Raw genomic sequence first — 14,439 nt, forward strand, 5'->3', positions numbered from 1 at the left:
TCAGTTCGAAAGCAGCCTCTATGGAGGAGACACACCCCATAAATTTTTCTATGGCCCCTATGAGCAGGTCAGGAAGGCACCAATATTTCCTCTTTATTAGAAACAACAGAACCAACATGCAGCCATAAAGGGGACCTCAGAGGTGAATCTGAAAGAGTGGAAATGGCAGGGAAAGCATGCTGCTCAGAGAGCTGAGAGGTAGTCACACAATCCATTTCTTTCCACCGGCTTGTCCATATATTGGTGCATTTCCTCATAACTCTCACACCAGTGACTCACAAACTCCCCATGCTTCATCACAGGTCAACTTAGAGATGAACTTTAAAGGAAGATGTAACAAATGATCGCAGCCTCTCGGGCAATTCATATCTGCTGAAGTGCAATAACCCTCAAAATATCCTGACCTCAATCTGGAGTCTGCATGTTGAAGGCCCATCTGAGGGAGATGGTATCGATCTGAGAAGGGACTCTGGCAGCATCAATAAACAACAGGCTTCAGGATTCAAGGCTGAGGAGACACATCTCTATTTCAGCAGCGAGTGTTCGCATGTGGATACCTGAGTTGGGACGTGGCCCTGGACATATGTTGGGACCCTTTTTTTTTTTTTTTTTTCTGAACACACAGCAGGTTTAGCTCCTTTGTGAGACAAAATAAGGCCTTAAACCACAAGCTCAGACCTCTTTACTTTGAATAATTACATTAATGTTAAGAAGCATAGTAAATAGAAAGCTACCAAGTAACAGTCGATATCTGCGAGAGCAATCAATGCTTAACCAGCGGACAAACAGTATTTCAAGTGCTTCTATATCAGCATTACAGTGATGGAAGACGGTACTGACTTTGGCTCATTAATCAATAAACACAAGCCAACCAATACATTTGACTTAGAGTAATGAAATAATAATAATCATCATCAGAGGAGGAAGAGACAAAGCAAATACAGGTACCATTTGGACACTTAGTTACACACAAAAAAACAGCCATAAATGAAAATAAAACTATGGTAAATATTGGTCAATCTTCTCTGACAATTACATTGCTGTCTTGTTTACTTGCTTTTCCTTCTTTGCTTAGAAAGTTAAGTAAGTGTGCCTCATATATTTAGAGTCAAGCTGAGCTCACTTTGTGCTAAGCAGCTTGTCAATAGCTAGAAAAGAGGTACGGGGCAAGAGAGGAGGTCTGATAAAATGGCTTTTAATTACCAGACAGTGAATGCTGGACCCTCCTTTTCCACTTTCTCCTCCCAGCTAAGTCAGGTGTTTGATTTCTGATAATGTGGATTGCTGACTGGGCTTCATCCTAGTTGCCCCTAAAGCAGAAGGACCTAACGTCAAGTCCTGGGAGAGTATGTTTGACAAAGTGCCATATAGATCCTCTGTTTTTCATCAGAGGGCAGTGCTGGTGGAAGCATTAATCAGAGCGCTTGATAACCTGGCTTTGTTCTCCCCTTTACTCTCCTGTAACAATTAGACAAAGTAATAATTTCAGACATTACATGCAAATCAATGGGTCTTTAACCCAGCTGTTGGTACAGGTGTAAATGATGAGTTCAGTTCAGAGCAGGTCGATGCAGTGAACTTGTAAACTGTGTGTGAACAGTGGGTGTGTGCATAATATAGATAGATAGATAGATAGATAGATAGATAGATAGATAGATAGATAGATAGATAGATAGATAGATAGATAGATAGATAGATAGATAGATAGATAGATAGATAGATAGGTAGGTAGGTAAGTAGGTAGGTAGATAGTCAGATTAGCAAGATTTGAGCCATGGGGCGACAGAGCTAGCTTTAAAAAGTTCTTATCATCACAAAGAAACCCCGTCAACAATCTTGGGTATCAGCTCTGTGAGCAGAGTGGTTTAAATTAACAGAAAAGAGACTTCACTTTGCCCAGTGATCAATGTCGTGTTCTTGGAACTACAAGCTCTTCTGTGAGTGGGCAGACAGACTGATGCGGCTCCTCAATCATAAGGTCCTTATCAACAACGGTTTTAAGTGCCCCTTTGTTTTACATTCAATTATATACGAATGACTTGTGCCGAGTGGAAACGTTTAAATACTAATGTTGTGTTAATGTAGAGTGAAAGAGGAACAACCTCTTAGAATACTTGAAAAGCTGTGGTCATGAGGGCACACACTCCTCTGTGCACCTCCTACATTTTAAAAAGAGTTTTGCTTAGGTGAACACAGAAGATGAGCCATGTCAGTTTTTCATCTCTATAGCTATGTAACAAACATGAAATATTGATTGAACATTCTGAATAGTAATCTAAGGTCAATTTATAAATAATATTTACCCTCTCGTTATACCCTCAGAAAGCTATTGTATGGTCAATATTGTACTCTCTCATCAAACTTGATGTCACATCAGTGTCAGCAAAAGCAGTCCAATGTGGCAACAATCTCTTTTGATGGAGCGTTCAATAATTCCAATTCAGTATAAAAGGCTGAGTTGCAGACACATCTAGTGCGTTGCCTTTGTGCACTTTTCTTTGCAAAGCTTTTCAATCTAACACTTTTTTGTCCGAAGCACATTCATACCTATGATGACATTTTGGTTTTGTCAGTAGTGAATAATGACGACAATGACACAAATCACATTATTCACAATCCAACAGTCAGAATATGTTCACATTCCAATAAATTAAATAAAACATCAAAAGGTGTTTTTGAATTTATTATTTAATTTTACAGCATATTAGTAGTTGGCAGTCAAACAATGTGACACAGCATATAACAAAAAACATTTTTAAATTCTAACTGGCTTGATTGGAAACCTGGGCATTTTCTCCTTTTAAAGGGGCATCAAAAGGTCAGATTGTAATTGAGATAATTGGTTTTACATAGCAATTAAAAAAAATGCAAATATGCAGCACTGAGATTTTTTAAGAGTAGATTTGAATGCAGACCTGTTCAGCTGGTTAAGTGGAAAATCAACCTACATTTACTATACATGTCATCATATTTTTTTGCCAAATAGTGAGTAATACCACATTTGCAGTACTACTGTATGCCAGGCCTCTTACTAGATAGTAAAAGCACCAATGTTTAGAGTTGCTTCAGGGATGGAGGTCTTTTATTTTGAAATGCCCTGAGCGGATGTTGATTCGGAAACGCTGCAGTTGTGGCTTCCTCAAAACTAGCTGCATGGCTAAATATCTCAGATAATACATTGTCAAACTTTGCCTTGGAGAGCGGACAAATACAAATTTACAGTTAAAGCTAAACCTCTCATGCAGTTATGTCGTGACTCCGGTGTCGGCAGTGACAGAGCTCAACGGTTAACGTTTTTAAATCTTCGCATCACTTAACACAAGTGTTTGGACTGAGCAGGATACTAGCATGTGTCGTTAGCAAACCACTGCAGGAAAGTAGTTCGTTTAGCTAGCTTAGACAGCCAGCCAACTGTTATTATGAGGCTTAATTTTGCCTCTTTATGTTCATACTCGATTTAAATAACCTCTTCGAAATGGACACCGAGGCAATAGTGATCCGTATAAAGACGCCGTCAGGGGACATGGACTCGTCCGTCGACTGTCCAGCTCTTCTGAACTTCAATGACTTGCTGGTGAGTCTTCAAAATGCTACAGAGCCAGCTAACCATACCCCTTTATTCCACTTCATGTTAAAAGTTTTCACTTAAAAACAGCTGTACAGTGAAATGACATACATACATACAGTTTGAATTTGAGAGTTTCGGTTTCTAATTGAACGTGTCTGAGCCCAAACAAGGTACAGTAAAACAGTGAAGTTAGTTTTACAACACTGTGACCTCAGCTTAAATATTAATATTTGGGAATGTAATTAGGTCTGTGTCTCTTCTTTAATTGTGACAAGCTCTCTGCATCTTTCTACAGTTTAAAACTCGTATGTCTTATGCCATTGACTGTTATAAATCACTGTACCAAACATTTCAGGTCGCAATCAGAGATGTCATGCCTGAAGCCACTGTCACTGCCTTTGAATGTAAGTGTCTGTTTAAAGTTTGTATTGTTTTACTGCTGAATCAGGCTATTTAAACACAGCATTAAACTTGGAGAATTACAAAGCTTATTATACATCATAGTACTTTTCAGGTCCTGAATAGAGCTGGAATTAATAGTTGATTAATCAATTAATAATAATCAACTATTTTTGTAATCCATTAATCGTCTCATTCTCATTCATAATTTTTCAAGTAGAAATAGTGTAAGAATACCTCTGGTGTCTGCCTCTCAAATAACTCTCACATCTCTCATAACGAATAACTCCCACCATAAAATAGTTTTTAATCATTAAGCATTAATGCTAAATAGCTTATAGTGATGCTTATAGTCAGTCTTAGTAATTGTTATGTTAACAAGTTGGTGGATAAAATATGGTGAAGATACAATAGTTTATACTTGGTTTTACGATAATTCATGATATCCTGACAAAAGTAAGTCTATTTTTTTTATTTTTTGAAGGCAGAAAAACACTTCTTATTAATAGCAAAAGTATTAGCGCCTTTCTTTGTAAGTTGTCTTATGTTGCATGTGATGTTATACACGTCTTCACAGTTATTGACAAATTAAAGTAATTTCCTATTTAGTTGTAATGCAGCTTTTCTTTCATTTTGCTCCTCAATTTGATGTGTACATATTCAAAATGAGTGACTTAGGTTGACTTTGTTTTGAAGGTTTTCATAACATGCATGAAAAATGAATCAAAAATGTTGTTAACATCACACTTTTACTTACAAATAATTTAGTATTACCTATCACTCATTGATAAAATATGAAATAACTTTCATTTTGAGTTACATTTTGTGGTATCTGCATATTGGCTATACAACAAGTACTGTAAGCTAATCTTATCTCATACAGTTTATAACAGAAACATGTTCCTCTTTGAGTTTTGCCTATGGTGTTAATGGCTAATTAGCAAAATAAAAAAAGTTGTATTGTCTTGGTAAAATCCAAATTTTAACATGCTTCTGTGTTTTTAGATGAGGATGAAGTGGGAGACAGAATCACTGTAAGAAGCGATGAAGAACTCAAGGCCATGTTGTCATATGTGAGTATATAAATGAAAAGTTTTTTTGTTTGTTTGTTGAATTCATCATGTCATCAGGCATTCATCCTACAAATTGCATTTTTGGTTGTATTTTTATGTTGCAACAGATTTCATGGGGGCTATTTCTTCATTAGAAAGTAGCTCTGATGAAAACCTTTCACATTAAGGTCAGACCTCACTGTTGCCATTTCTGTCTACAGTGTGTATCCGGCATTCACTCCACTCTAAGTTTTCTCTCATTTCTGGCTGGACCACAACAGCAGGGGACAGCCCTATAATCGAAAATGTCCCTGACTGACTGATTGAGTTAGTGAGTGATAGAGTTGAGTGATCATAGTTCCACCATTGGTCATCAGAATGCCATGTGACTCAGTTGGAGTATGCCCATTGGCCGTTGCTCTTTCAAAATGAATTGATGCAGTTTGGAAATGGCTTGGAAGATAACATGTAGTCTCCATGGACTGCATTTCAGTCACCAATCCAAATTCAGCAGTATTAAAATACTGAATATGCGAGCACAGAGAGTAGGAGAGAAGCAAACACGTAAAGGTTTTGTGCAGCTTCTCCAATCCAAATCAAGGGTTTAAGAATATAGAGTATTGTATATTTTACAGATTGTAAAGTTCTCTGAAACAGATTGTTTTAAGGCATATCAATAAGTAACCAAGACATTCTTTTAAATATCCTGTATTTGTGTTTTGCTTTGTGCAGCACAATTAAAGAGCCTCTCATCTTTAGTGGAAAAAAAGACATCATAAAAGACAGACATCTTAAAACCTTGGCACATAAAAGTCAAACTTTAAACAAAAGTTACACTTGCTAAAACTTGTAAGAGGTGCCATCGGTCTGGTAGAGCAAAATCTTAATCAGATGGCTAGATAGGATTGACAAATATGGACTTCTTGCTTCCACTTCTACACTGACATTGTGTTGGTCTGTAACTTAGCAACTTATTAAGTATTTTTGAAACAATTAAATCTCATCTATTTGTATTAAACTTAGGTAAATCCAGTGTATTGGTAGTTTTCAGCAACTTACACACAATCATGTGCACACACACTTCCACTACCCATTCAGCTCCCCAACCTAGTGCAGTACATTTTCATATTCCACTATACTTACTGTTCATGCCACGGACAGTAAGAGTAATGGCGTGTAATGGGTTTCTCTACGAGGTACACTGAAAGCTAAATGAACTGTCAATTTTTATTATTTATTATTCAGTACTTAAAGTTTTGCCTCATTAAAGAGCGGCCCCCCTGGGCTGCAGAATTGTTCAAAATCTACTTTCATCTGTGGATGTCTTTTACCCCCCATCAGCTCACAATGATGCTGCTAGAGCCATAGGCACAATTTACACTCGTTGTTTTTTGTCCATTTTTATCATGCATTCACTTGTGGTTGCTTTTTAATCATTAAGTAGCATAGGGTAGCAGGGTGATTAAGCAAAAAGAGACAGCTGTCTTGCCAAAGAGCATTGTGAAACAGGGATGGAAAAAGCATTGACCTCAGCCAGCTTCATTATTCACAAGTCGTGCTGAAATGTTTTTTAGGTTTTGTAGCAATTTGCCATGATGTGCTGTCTGTCCTGTCGAGAAAATCAAAGCACTGTTCTACCAATAAGGTTTCAGGAATTTCCTATCCTGGATGTTTTGGTAATACCACTATTGTGTATTGCGTGCTCAAATTTCATCATAATATTAATTTAACAATCTAATTTGGGAGTAAAATGCTGCTACAGTAAATTATAAAGATGTAGGGAATATATAAATGCATAATTTAAGGTAGCATAATAAACAAAAACACAATGGTACTTTAATCGTAATATTAATTTAATACATACCAAATATCAGCGGTAGTCACCACTATACCTGTGTATTTATTTGGCAGAACAGACTTCAATAGATATACATTTTTATTTAGTTTTTTAATGCATAATAGCAGCTTATTGTTCCAACACTTGCTCATTCTTTATTCAGATGATGTGACATGTTTTAACAGCATACTAATTTATGACCCTGACCTCACAGCACAAATATTTAGTATCCACAACACTGCACTGCTTCATCCACAGAATTTCAAAAGCCATTTCTGCAATGAATTTTTGGCAAACAAATCCAGAAGCCCTGTAATGGTTTTCTACTTCTCATGGGACAGCCAAGTTTTCTACTTCTCACGGGACGGCCAAGTGTACGAAAAGCTGCTGATCACCTGGAAAATACTGGGCTCACTAAAATATAATTTACACTAGCAGAGTACTTTAAATGTCTTATGCTATGCACTTCAGCAGTCATTTGCATTTGTATTCAGAGGATTTTTGTGGTTGTTTGCTGCGTTTGCCATTTGGCCTCCGTAGAGACCCCAGTGGATTTTGCTTTAGTGTTATTAATTCCAGGTGAGCAGACAACCATTATGTGAAATTAATAGGAATTAAGGGAAACCAGCATGTCAGGTGAAAGGTGGGATAATTCATTAGAGTCTCATGGTTGCTTTATGTGTGCATGTGTTTGTATATTTGTGATAATTAGTTAAAATGTTAGGTATAACCAGACTTTTAAATATACTGTCACTACAAAATGTTTTTTTTTTTTTCGTATTCAAGATCCCTGCTTTAACTTTGCATAACGAAAAACGTATGCGCCTTATTGCTGAGCAAAATTAATGCTCAAATTCAGCACTTAATTAACATCAGTCTGCAGAGGGCATTTATTGTGAAAAGTATCCCCCCCTCACTGAGAACATTGATTGCTACATGCTCCTGTGAGACCCACTGGTCTTCGAGGCATCTCTAATCATTGTTCGACACCTTGAAAGACAGACGCCCCTGTTCAAAGTTAAAGACTGGCCTGTGTCAGGTGCTAAAAAAAAACGTGACCTCATCCGTTCCTCGCTCAGCTCCCCCTGGAGGTAGTGGCTCTAATTCTACTATTCTTACTCCCATTTCCCCTTAGTCTGCTAATGATGATGAGGCCCGCTCTCTGCTCTCGCTCTCCCACTTGTCCCTTAAGGCTGAGTGATGGTATTTGGGATCGGACACTGTTTAGTTATTGGCCAACAATGGAGAATGTCTTTTAATAACACACCTACTACAGATTAGGTGGTAATTGCAGCCTTAATCAATAAGCTAGCTTAGCGGAAAATTAAAGGTACATGAAGCCCGTCCCCCAACACACACAACACGCTTTTTGGTATCAGGCCCATTGTTCAGATGTGGCCCAGTAAGAACGCTGGAGGGCGAGAGCAGAGGGCTTGGAGCGAGGAGGGATCTGACAGTGATAAATAGGCCTTTTAATAACAGCTGTGCCACTTGGGGAGTCATTCTGATCCGTTCCCATCCAAGCCAGTCCTTTCGTCCTCCCTCCCTCCCTCCCCCACCATGAGAGAGCAAATTTACATATCACCGTGATGACTTGGTAGTTCATACTGGATTGTAAATGAAACCCAATATACATGTGGGCGACATAAAGACATGCATCTCTAAATGTGTCTAACTATGTCTTGGGTGAGGTCTTGGTGTTAATTTTTGTTGGTTTGAAGTCTCAAAAAGGAGGGGAGAAAAACACACTCACACAAACACACAATCCCTCTCTCTTTCTTTCTCTCTCTCTCTCTCTCTCACACACACACACACACACACACACACACACACACACACACACACACACACATACGCTCACAGTTTAACAGATGGTTTGGTTAACTGAAACATCAATTATTGCATTGCCTTGGCAAGCGTCTGGGAGGCTCCAGAGTGTGTGTGCACGTGTTAGTCCTGTAGGATATGAGTGTTTGGTGAGCTGTTGACCTGGAGGAGAAAAGGGTTAATGCTACACTCCTTCAGAACAAGCCCACAGGGCATTGGTCCTCATCGGCAACAGACTTCAGCACAGCATGCCCACATTTTTGGGAGCACTGTGGATTAATTCTGACGTCATTTAAATAAACATTTTTGTGTATGAGTGCAGAGCACAGTCAAATAGTAAAATTACCAAGGCTTTGTTTCATCTGTTTTACGTTGTTAAGTTGGATTGTGCTTTTTTATATTCTGTTAACATTTTTATTCAAATTTGAAGTCATTCTTTATTTATTAAACATAGTTCCAGTGTGTAATAATCACTTCAAACCACCATTGTTCTCAACTGTTTGAGAACAACACACTATATGACTCTCTTTTCCCCTTTAGTACTGCAACACAATGAACGAACAACGCATGAATGGACTGCTGCCCGACCCTCTCCAGATTTTTCCAAGAGGTACAGAGTGACATGTTACAGTTTATCATGGATTGGAAATGCTGAAAGGCTCAATACATCTTTGCAGTGAATGTGGTGACAATTAATCACAAGCACAATTTAAATATATAAAAATATTCACACTTTCCTAATCGGAAACTATTATAGTTAAATTTGGGTAAATCACTTGTGCTGTGTTCAAACAATAGGAAAGGGGAGCATTTGGTGGCTAGAAATAAGAATGCACCCTCTGGACAACATTAAAATTCAGTGGCTCATTCTGTTATTGTGATGACTGTCATTTTTAAATCTACATTTATTTTGCTCCAAGGACATTGAAACCGCAAGCTTGTATTCAGTCTAAACCTTGCCCAGATCTCTGGCATTGTGCACTTTCTTCTTAAGCTGGTTTTCACTATAAGTTCTTTTCAATATCTATACCTTTTCAATATCTTCATATAATTTTCTCACCAGTCATACATAATCAATAACGGACCCCAAGGGCAAAGTGATGAAATATCTCAGTGTCTCTGTCGCTTTTACTCTATATCTGGCGCTCTCTTTTTGTCTGATTCTGTCTTTCTTTTCCCTCTCGCTCTGTCTTTGTATTTCCTTCTCTTTTCTCTAACTCTGTGATTCTGTTTTTCCCTTCCTACCTACCACCAGCTGTCTCAAGAGCACAACATCTCAATCACTCTTGTCTGCAACTAATTTCAGAGTAACCCTCATTTCATTTCATCTTTTTTTCTTTATAAAGGACTGATTCCTTTTCAGCACATTTGTAAATGGTCCAGTGATGTGTTCTACAATCTAGTCAATTACTGTTTCAGCCGGCAAGACTCCAGGGATCCGGAACATACATGGCCTGAAGGTACGTATCTCAATAATTGTTTCAGCTGCCTTACACAGAGAACAAGGGAAGGGGAGGGAGGGAAGTTGAGGCAAATGGATTGGTAACGCTGTGTTCCACTTATTGAAATGTCAATTGAAGTCAAGGCTCTCCTTTTCTTTCACTCACTCTCTTGCTCCCCTTGTCTATGTTTATGTATAGCGATGGCTGGCTGTGGCAGGCTCATCTCTCTCTTCCTCTTTCTCCCTGTATTCTTGTTTCTTATGCTGGGATAGTCATTTAAGAACAAGGTGTTATGCTGGACCGCACCCCCCCACCCCCCCAGAGTATTACGATTCTCTGATTCTGTATGAGAGGATGAACATCAGTTTTGGTTAGAACAAAACCTAAGTCAGGCAGTAAGAAGATGTTATTGTTCAACCATGAAATTGTCATTACAAGCCCCCCTCTCCCATTTACAAATGGCCTTCCACAGACCTTCCCATTTTATGCTGGGCATATGTTGCTATTGAAACTCATTGCTAATTATCATGGGTTAAATGACTTGACACCTCCTTCATCTCTCCAGATGATCCATATTATATCCATCTCCATTTCAGTAATAAAATTACCCCACCCCTGCCAGAATACGGAAAGTGCTTTATTTAATGTATCCTCTGAGGAGCTTTGGTAACAACTACTGAACTGTGTCAGTGTATTTTTTAAGGTCAGAGGTCTGTTTTGAGAAGATGATATTTTCCAAAAACCTTTAGTCCTTTGGTAATCTTTCCCCTCTTTTCTCCCATTTTAATATAAAAGTAATTGGCTAAGGAGAGTGTCTTGTGCACTGTTTAAATTAGGTCTTCCTGGGCACTAATTAAAGAGAGAATCCCTGTGCTTTAGTAGACCCAACACACCGGCCTTTTGACCTCAATTAAATGAATTATTTTTAGTATCGCCTTTACAGGGTCTTGTCTCTCCTTTTGTGTTCAATATCTGGGTTTAGTACAGAGATCTTTGGCGTAAACATAGATGCAGATGAATAGATGCAAAGAACAATGTCCCTAGTGAGGCATGACATTTTTAATATCTTGACTTTATTTTACTCCCGTCTTTGCCTAAATCTGTTTTGTCTGTCTTACTTCCTCTAATGTTAAGACATATTGCTGTACTTTCATGCAAATATATCCTATCTTCTCTTCTCCTCTTCTCTCCTCTCCTCTCATTTTCCTTCTGCTGTCTGTCATCCTTTCCTTTCCTCTATGTGGACACCTCTTTCTTTCTTCTTTACTTGCCTCACTTCTCTCTCTACGAAAGCCAATTAACCTCATGGCTGAACTGAGAGCCTGTGTTTTTTTTGTACATTAGGGGGTCTGGCCATATGTCTGTCTGTCTGCCTGTCTGTCTTTTGGCCTTGACCGCTAAGTGTGTGTCTCTGTGTATGTATGTGTGTGTGTGAGTGTGTGTATCCTTTCACATTTGTGTGTATGTGTTTGCACTCCTTCAGGTTAATACAAGACCTAACCCAGCCAATGACTGTACTCATGCTGTTCCAGATTCCATGGCCAACAACAGGTGAGCTTGCTGGGGCTTGAGGAGCATGTTACGCTACCTGAAATAAACTTCAGTTGATTGGTTGATAGAAGAGTAGAAAGATGTCTGTGATACTTGCGTCAGTGTAACTGTGCTGTGTTCCTTCCTGCAGCTTAAAAAAATCATCTGCTGAGCTGAAGAGGATCTTGACAAATGGCCAGGTGAGCCTGTGTTTTGGTTTAAGTAGAATTTGATCACTGCTATCTCACTGCCCCTGCTCTCACACCTAGTTTCCACTCACTAGAGCACATTCTCACTGGTGGTTGGCTCCACTATTGATTTCTTTTGATGCCAACTGTGGGCATGTCATACAGAGTGTATCTGGTTATTGGCTCTTCACTCTGCACTGGGAGCGGGGGTCTGTGGGTTGCTAGGATCAAGCCTGCTACCGTCATGTCTCTCTCTCGTTTACAAAAACACACTCTCTGTCTCTCGCACTCAGACTCTCTCACACACACACACACACGCACGCACACACGCAAACACACAGTGGCTAGTGTGTCAGGGAGACAATTAAGCCAGCAGCCTCTCAGGTTTCTTCTGTAACATAGTGAACTAATAGAGCTGTTCCCTCCCTTCTCCTTCTCCCTTCACCCATCTCTTCTCATTCTCTTTACCTCTGTCCTCTCGCCATGTTATCAAATCAGTTGAGGTGAATGGGTGGGAAATGTGCATGTGTCATGCTTACATGTATGTTTCAATGTCTGCCATTTTCTGGCTGTTCAAATTAGTTTTAGCAGCCTCACATTGATCACATCAGTACAAATAGGTATCAGACCACACAAATGTTTTATTCTTTTCATTTTTACAATGAAGTCTTTGTGTCATAGTTGTCAATATGTAAATATTTTTGGTGATAGGATTTGACATGTACTTAACATATGTATTTAAAATTTGGAACAAAAATATGTAGATATACACGTGGCACTCAGCAACTTTTTCACAGCAGAGATTCAAAGAACTTAGAAATTATCGATCTAAAAGTGAAGAACAGGATACGCACAACATTTTTTTTTGTGAAAATATATTCATTAATTAAATGTTTAGCATCCGTCAAGTTTAATTATAAATATTCCACACTTACGTGAGGATAAGGAATTTAGTTTAGTTATTTATTTAGTCTTTTTATTCTGTTAACACTTAATTTAAAGTATGTAATTTCAGACAAATTGTAGCTACAGGATTATTTGAGTGCGCTGTTCAGAGGAATTTCATTGGCTTACAGGAAAATGTTGACTGGTAATGGTCAAGAGGAGGAAACTTTTGCTCAGATCAGTCATGTTAGCTTGTGCTGCATTATATCACCTGCCACTGACACTTTTTATGAAAGCAGAGTGGAATGACGACAGCAAACAAATCATCATTAAACTCTGCATCAGTCACTGTCCCACTCACCCAAATACAATGTCCTTTTATAAATTGGACAGCAAATGTTGTATTGATCTCCTCTTCTCCTCCCTATGTCTCCATGTTTTCTTTCCTTGTGTAGCTGAACTTGGAGTGACCTGAATGCTTGTCTTGTTTATAGCCTCCAGTGACAATGTTGCGCCCCCCCCAATCTCTCTTTCACTCCCTCTCTCTCTGTAGTTACATGTCTCCCATGTTATGGTATTGTTATGGTCTCATGTTATTGTATACCTGTGTGTGTTTGCTGCTCCGTAGATAAATGCCCAAGATATCCATTATCAAGAGCAGCTCGGCCATGGAAACGGAGGCACAGTTTACAAGTAAGTATTTACCTCTATGTACAGTGCAAATATGAAGGGTCAGTGTGTCAGGGTCCAATTTGAGACCAATGAGTATGAGTTTTCGTAATTTTTCTGCTCAGTTTTTATGACATATTTGCGCACATCCCTCTGCAGTGGGATTCTGTGAAGGCTTCTCTATTCTTCACGACCCTCCCTCTGTTCCTTCATTTGTCCATTTATCTCTCAGTGTTTGGTGTGACATCTGTCAGGCTGCTTTGTGTCTGTACCTTCATCTATTTATTCTGGTTTGAAGGTTGCAAATATATGGTATTGATTTGGGGGCTGTAAGGTATGACAGCAGTTGACTTCATCGGTCTATAGTACAGCATATTACCTACCAGGATGGAAGAGCTCCGTCCTCTCTGGCTAGACAAATGTATTACTGTCCTGCTAACATTATGACAAGGTTGGCATTTGTGTTGCTCCTTTTATCTTTCTTTTCCGCACCTTGTGCTTCCTCCTTCCCATCAATCCTTAGCTATTGAGCTGTTTTATTGAGATTGAAGTATTGATCACTGCTCAGACTAACCTTGACTTGACGGAGTGGTATGCCTCACACATTCACCAGCAAACCTAGTAAATTTCCTATCCAGCAGACTCTTTTTTTTTTTTTTCGCCCCTGTCTGTCCGACAACATTTTTACTGTTTCATTAAGAGCCAATCTCTCATAGTTGTAGCAGAATAAGGTTCCTGATCAGTTTGGTACAAGAAATGGTTACACAGCACTGGGGGAGCTCGATTTTGCAGGGCCAACATTTTCTCAGTCAATTTAGCCCAGCATAAAATCCATATGCTTTGGTGCTGAAATTTTTATGGTTAAAAGGAGAAGATAAAAAATACAGTTAAAAAATCAGCCAGGTTATTGCACGTTGTTTTATGTGGTGTCCATTTTAATTTGGATAACTTATTTAGGTTTTAATTAAGATTTAAAAAATGTTAATCAATTCATAGGTGCTTTTTCAGGTCAGAATAATCAGGGCAAACAGAGGAGCCCAGA

General features: G+C 38.8%; 1 protein-coding gene across 1 annotated transcript in view; it reads left to right on the plus strand.

The window, feature by feature from the left end:
* Positions 1 to 3,123: 3,123 nt before the first annotated feature.
* map2k5 (mitogen-activated protein kinase kinase 5) overlaps positions 3,124 to 14,439 on the plus strand; it is a 54,501-nt gene continuing 43,185 nt past the window's right edge. The window contains exons 1-8 of the mRNA XM_023414637.2: positions 3,124 to 3,574; positions 3,924 to 3,972; positions 4,973 to 5,040; positions 9,224 to 9,293; positions 10,103 to 10,143; positions 11,609 to 11,676; positions 11,807 to 11,855; positions 13,357 to 13,421. Coding sequence (XP_023270405.1) covers positions 3,443 to 3,574; positions 3,924 to 3,972; positions 4,973 to 5,040; positions 9,224 to 9,293; positions 10,103 to 10,143; positions 11,609 to 11,676; positions 11,807 to 11,855; positions 13,357 to 13,421 — 542 coding nt within the window. The 5' untranslated portion in view covers positions 3,124 to 3,442. The remainder of the gene's footprint in view (positions 3,575 to 3,923; positions 3,973 to 4,972; positions 5,041 to 9,223; positions 9,294 to 10,102; positions 10,144 to 11,608; positions 11,677 to 11,806; positions 11,856 to 13,356; positions 13,422 to 14,439) is intronic.

Source organism: Seriola lalandi, unplaced genomic scaffold (genome assembly GCF_002814215.2).
Source record: "Seriola lalandi dorsalis isolate HSWRI2012SDOR001 ecotype SW California unplaced genomic scaffold, Sedor1 jcf7180002054537, whole genome shotgun sequence".
In the NCBI taxonomy this organism is placed as follows: Eukaryota; Metazoa; Chordata; class Actinopteri; order Carangiformes; family Carangidae; genus Seriola; species Seriola lalandi.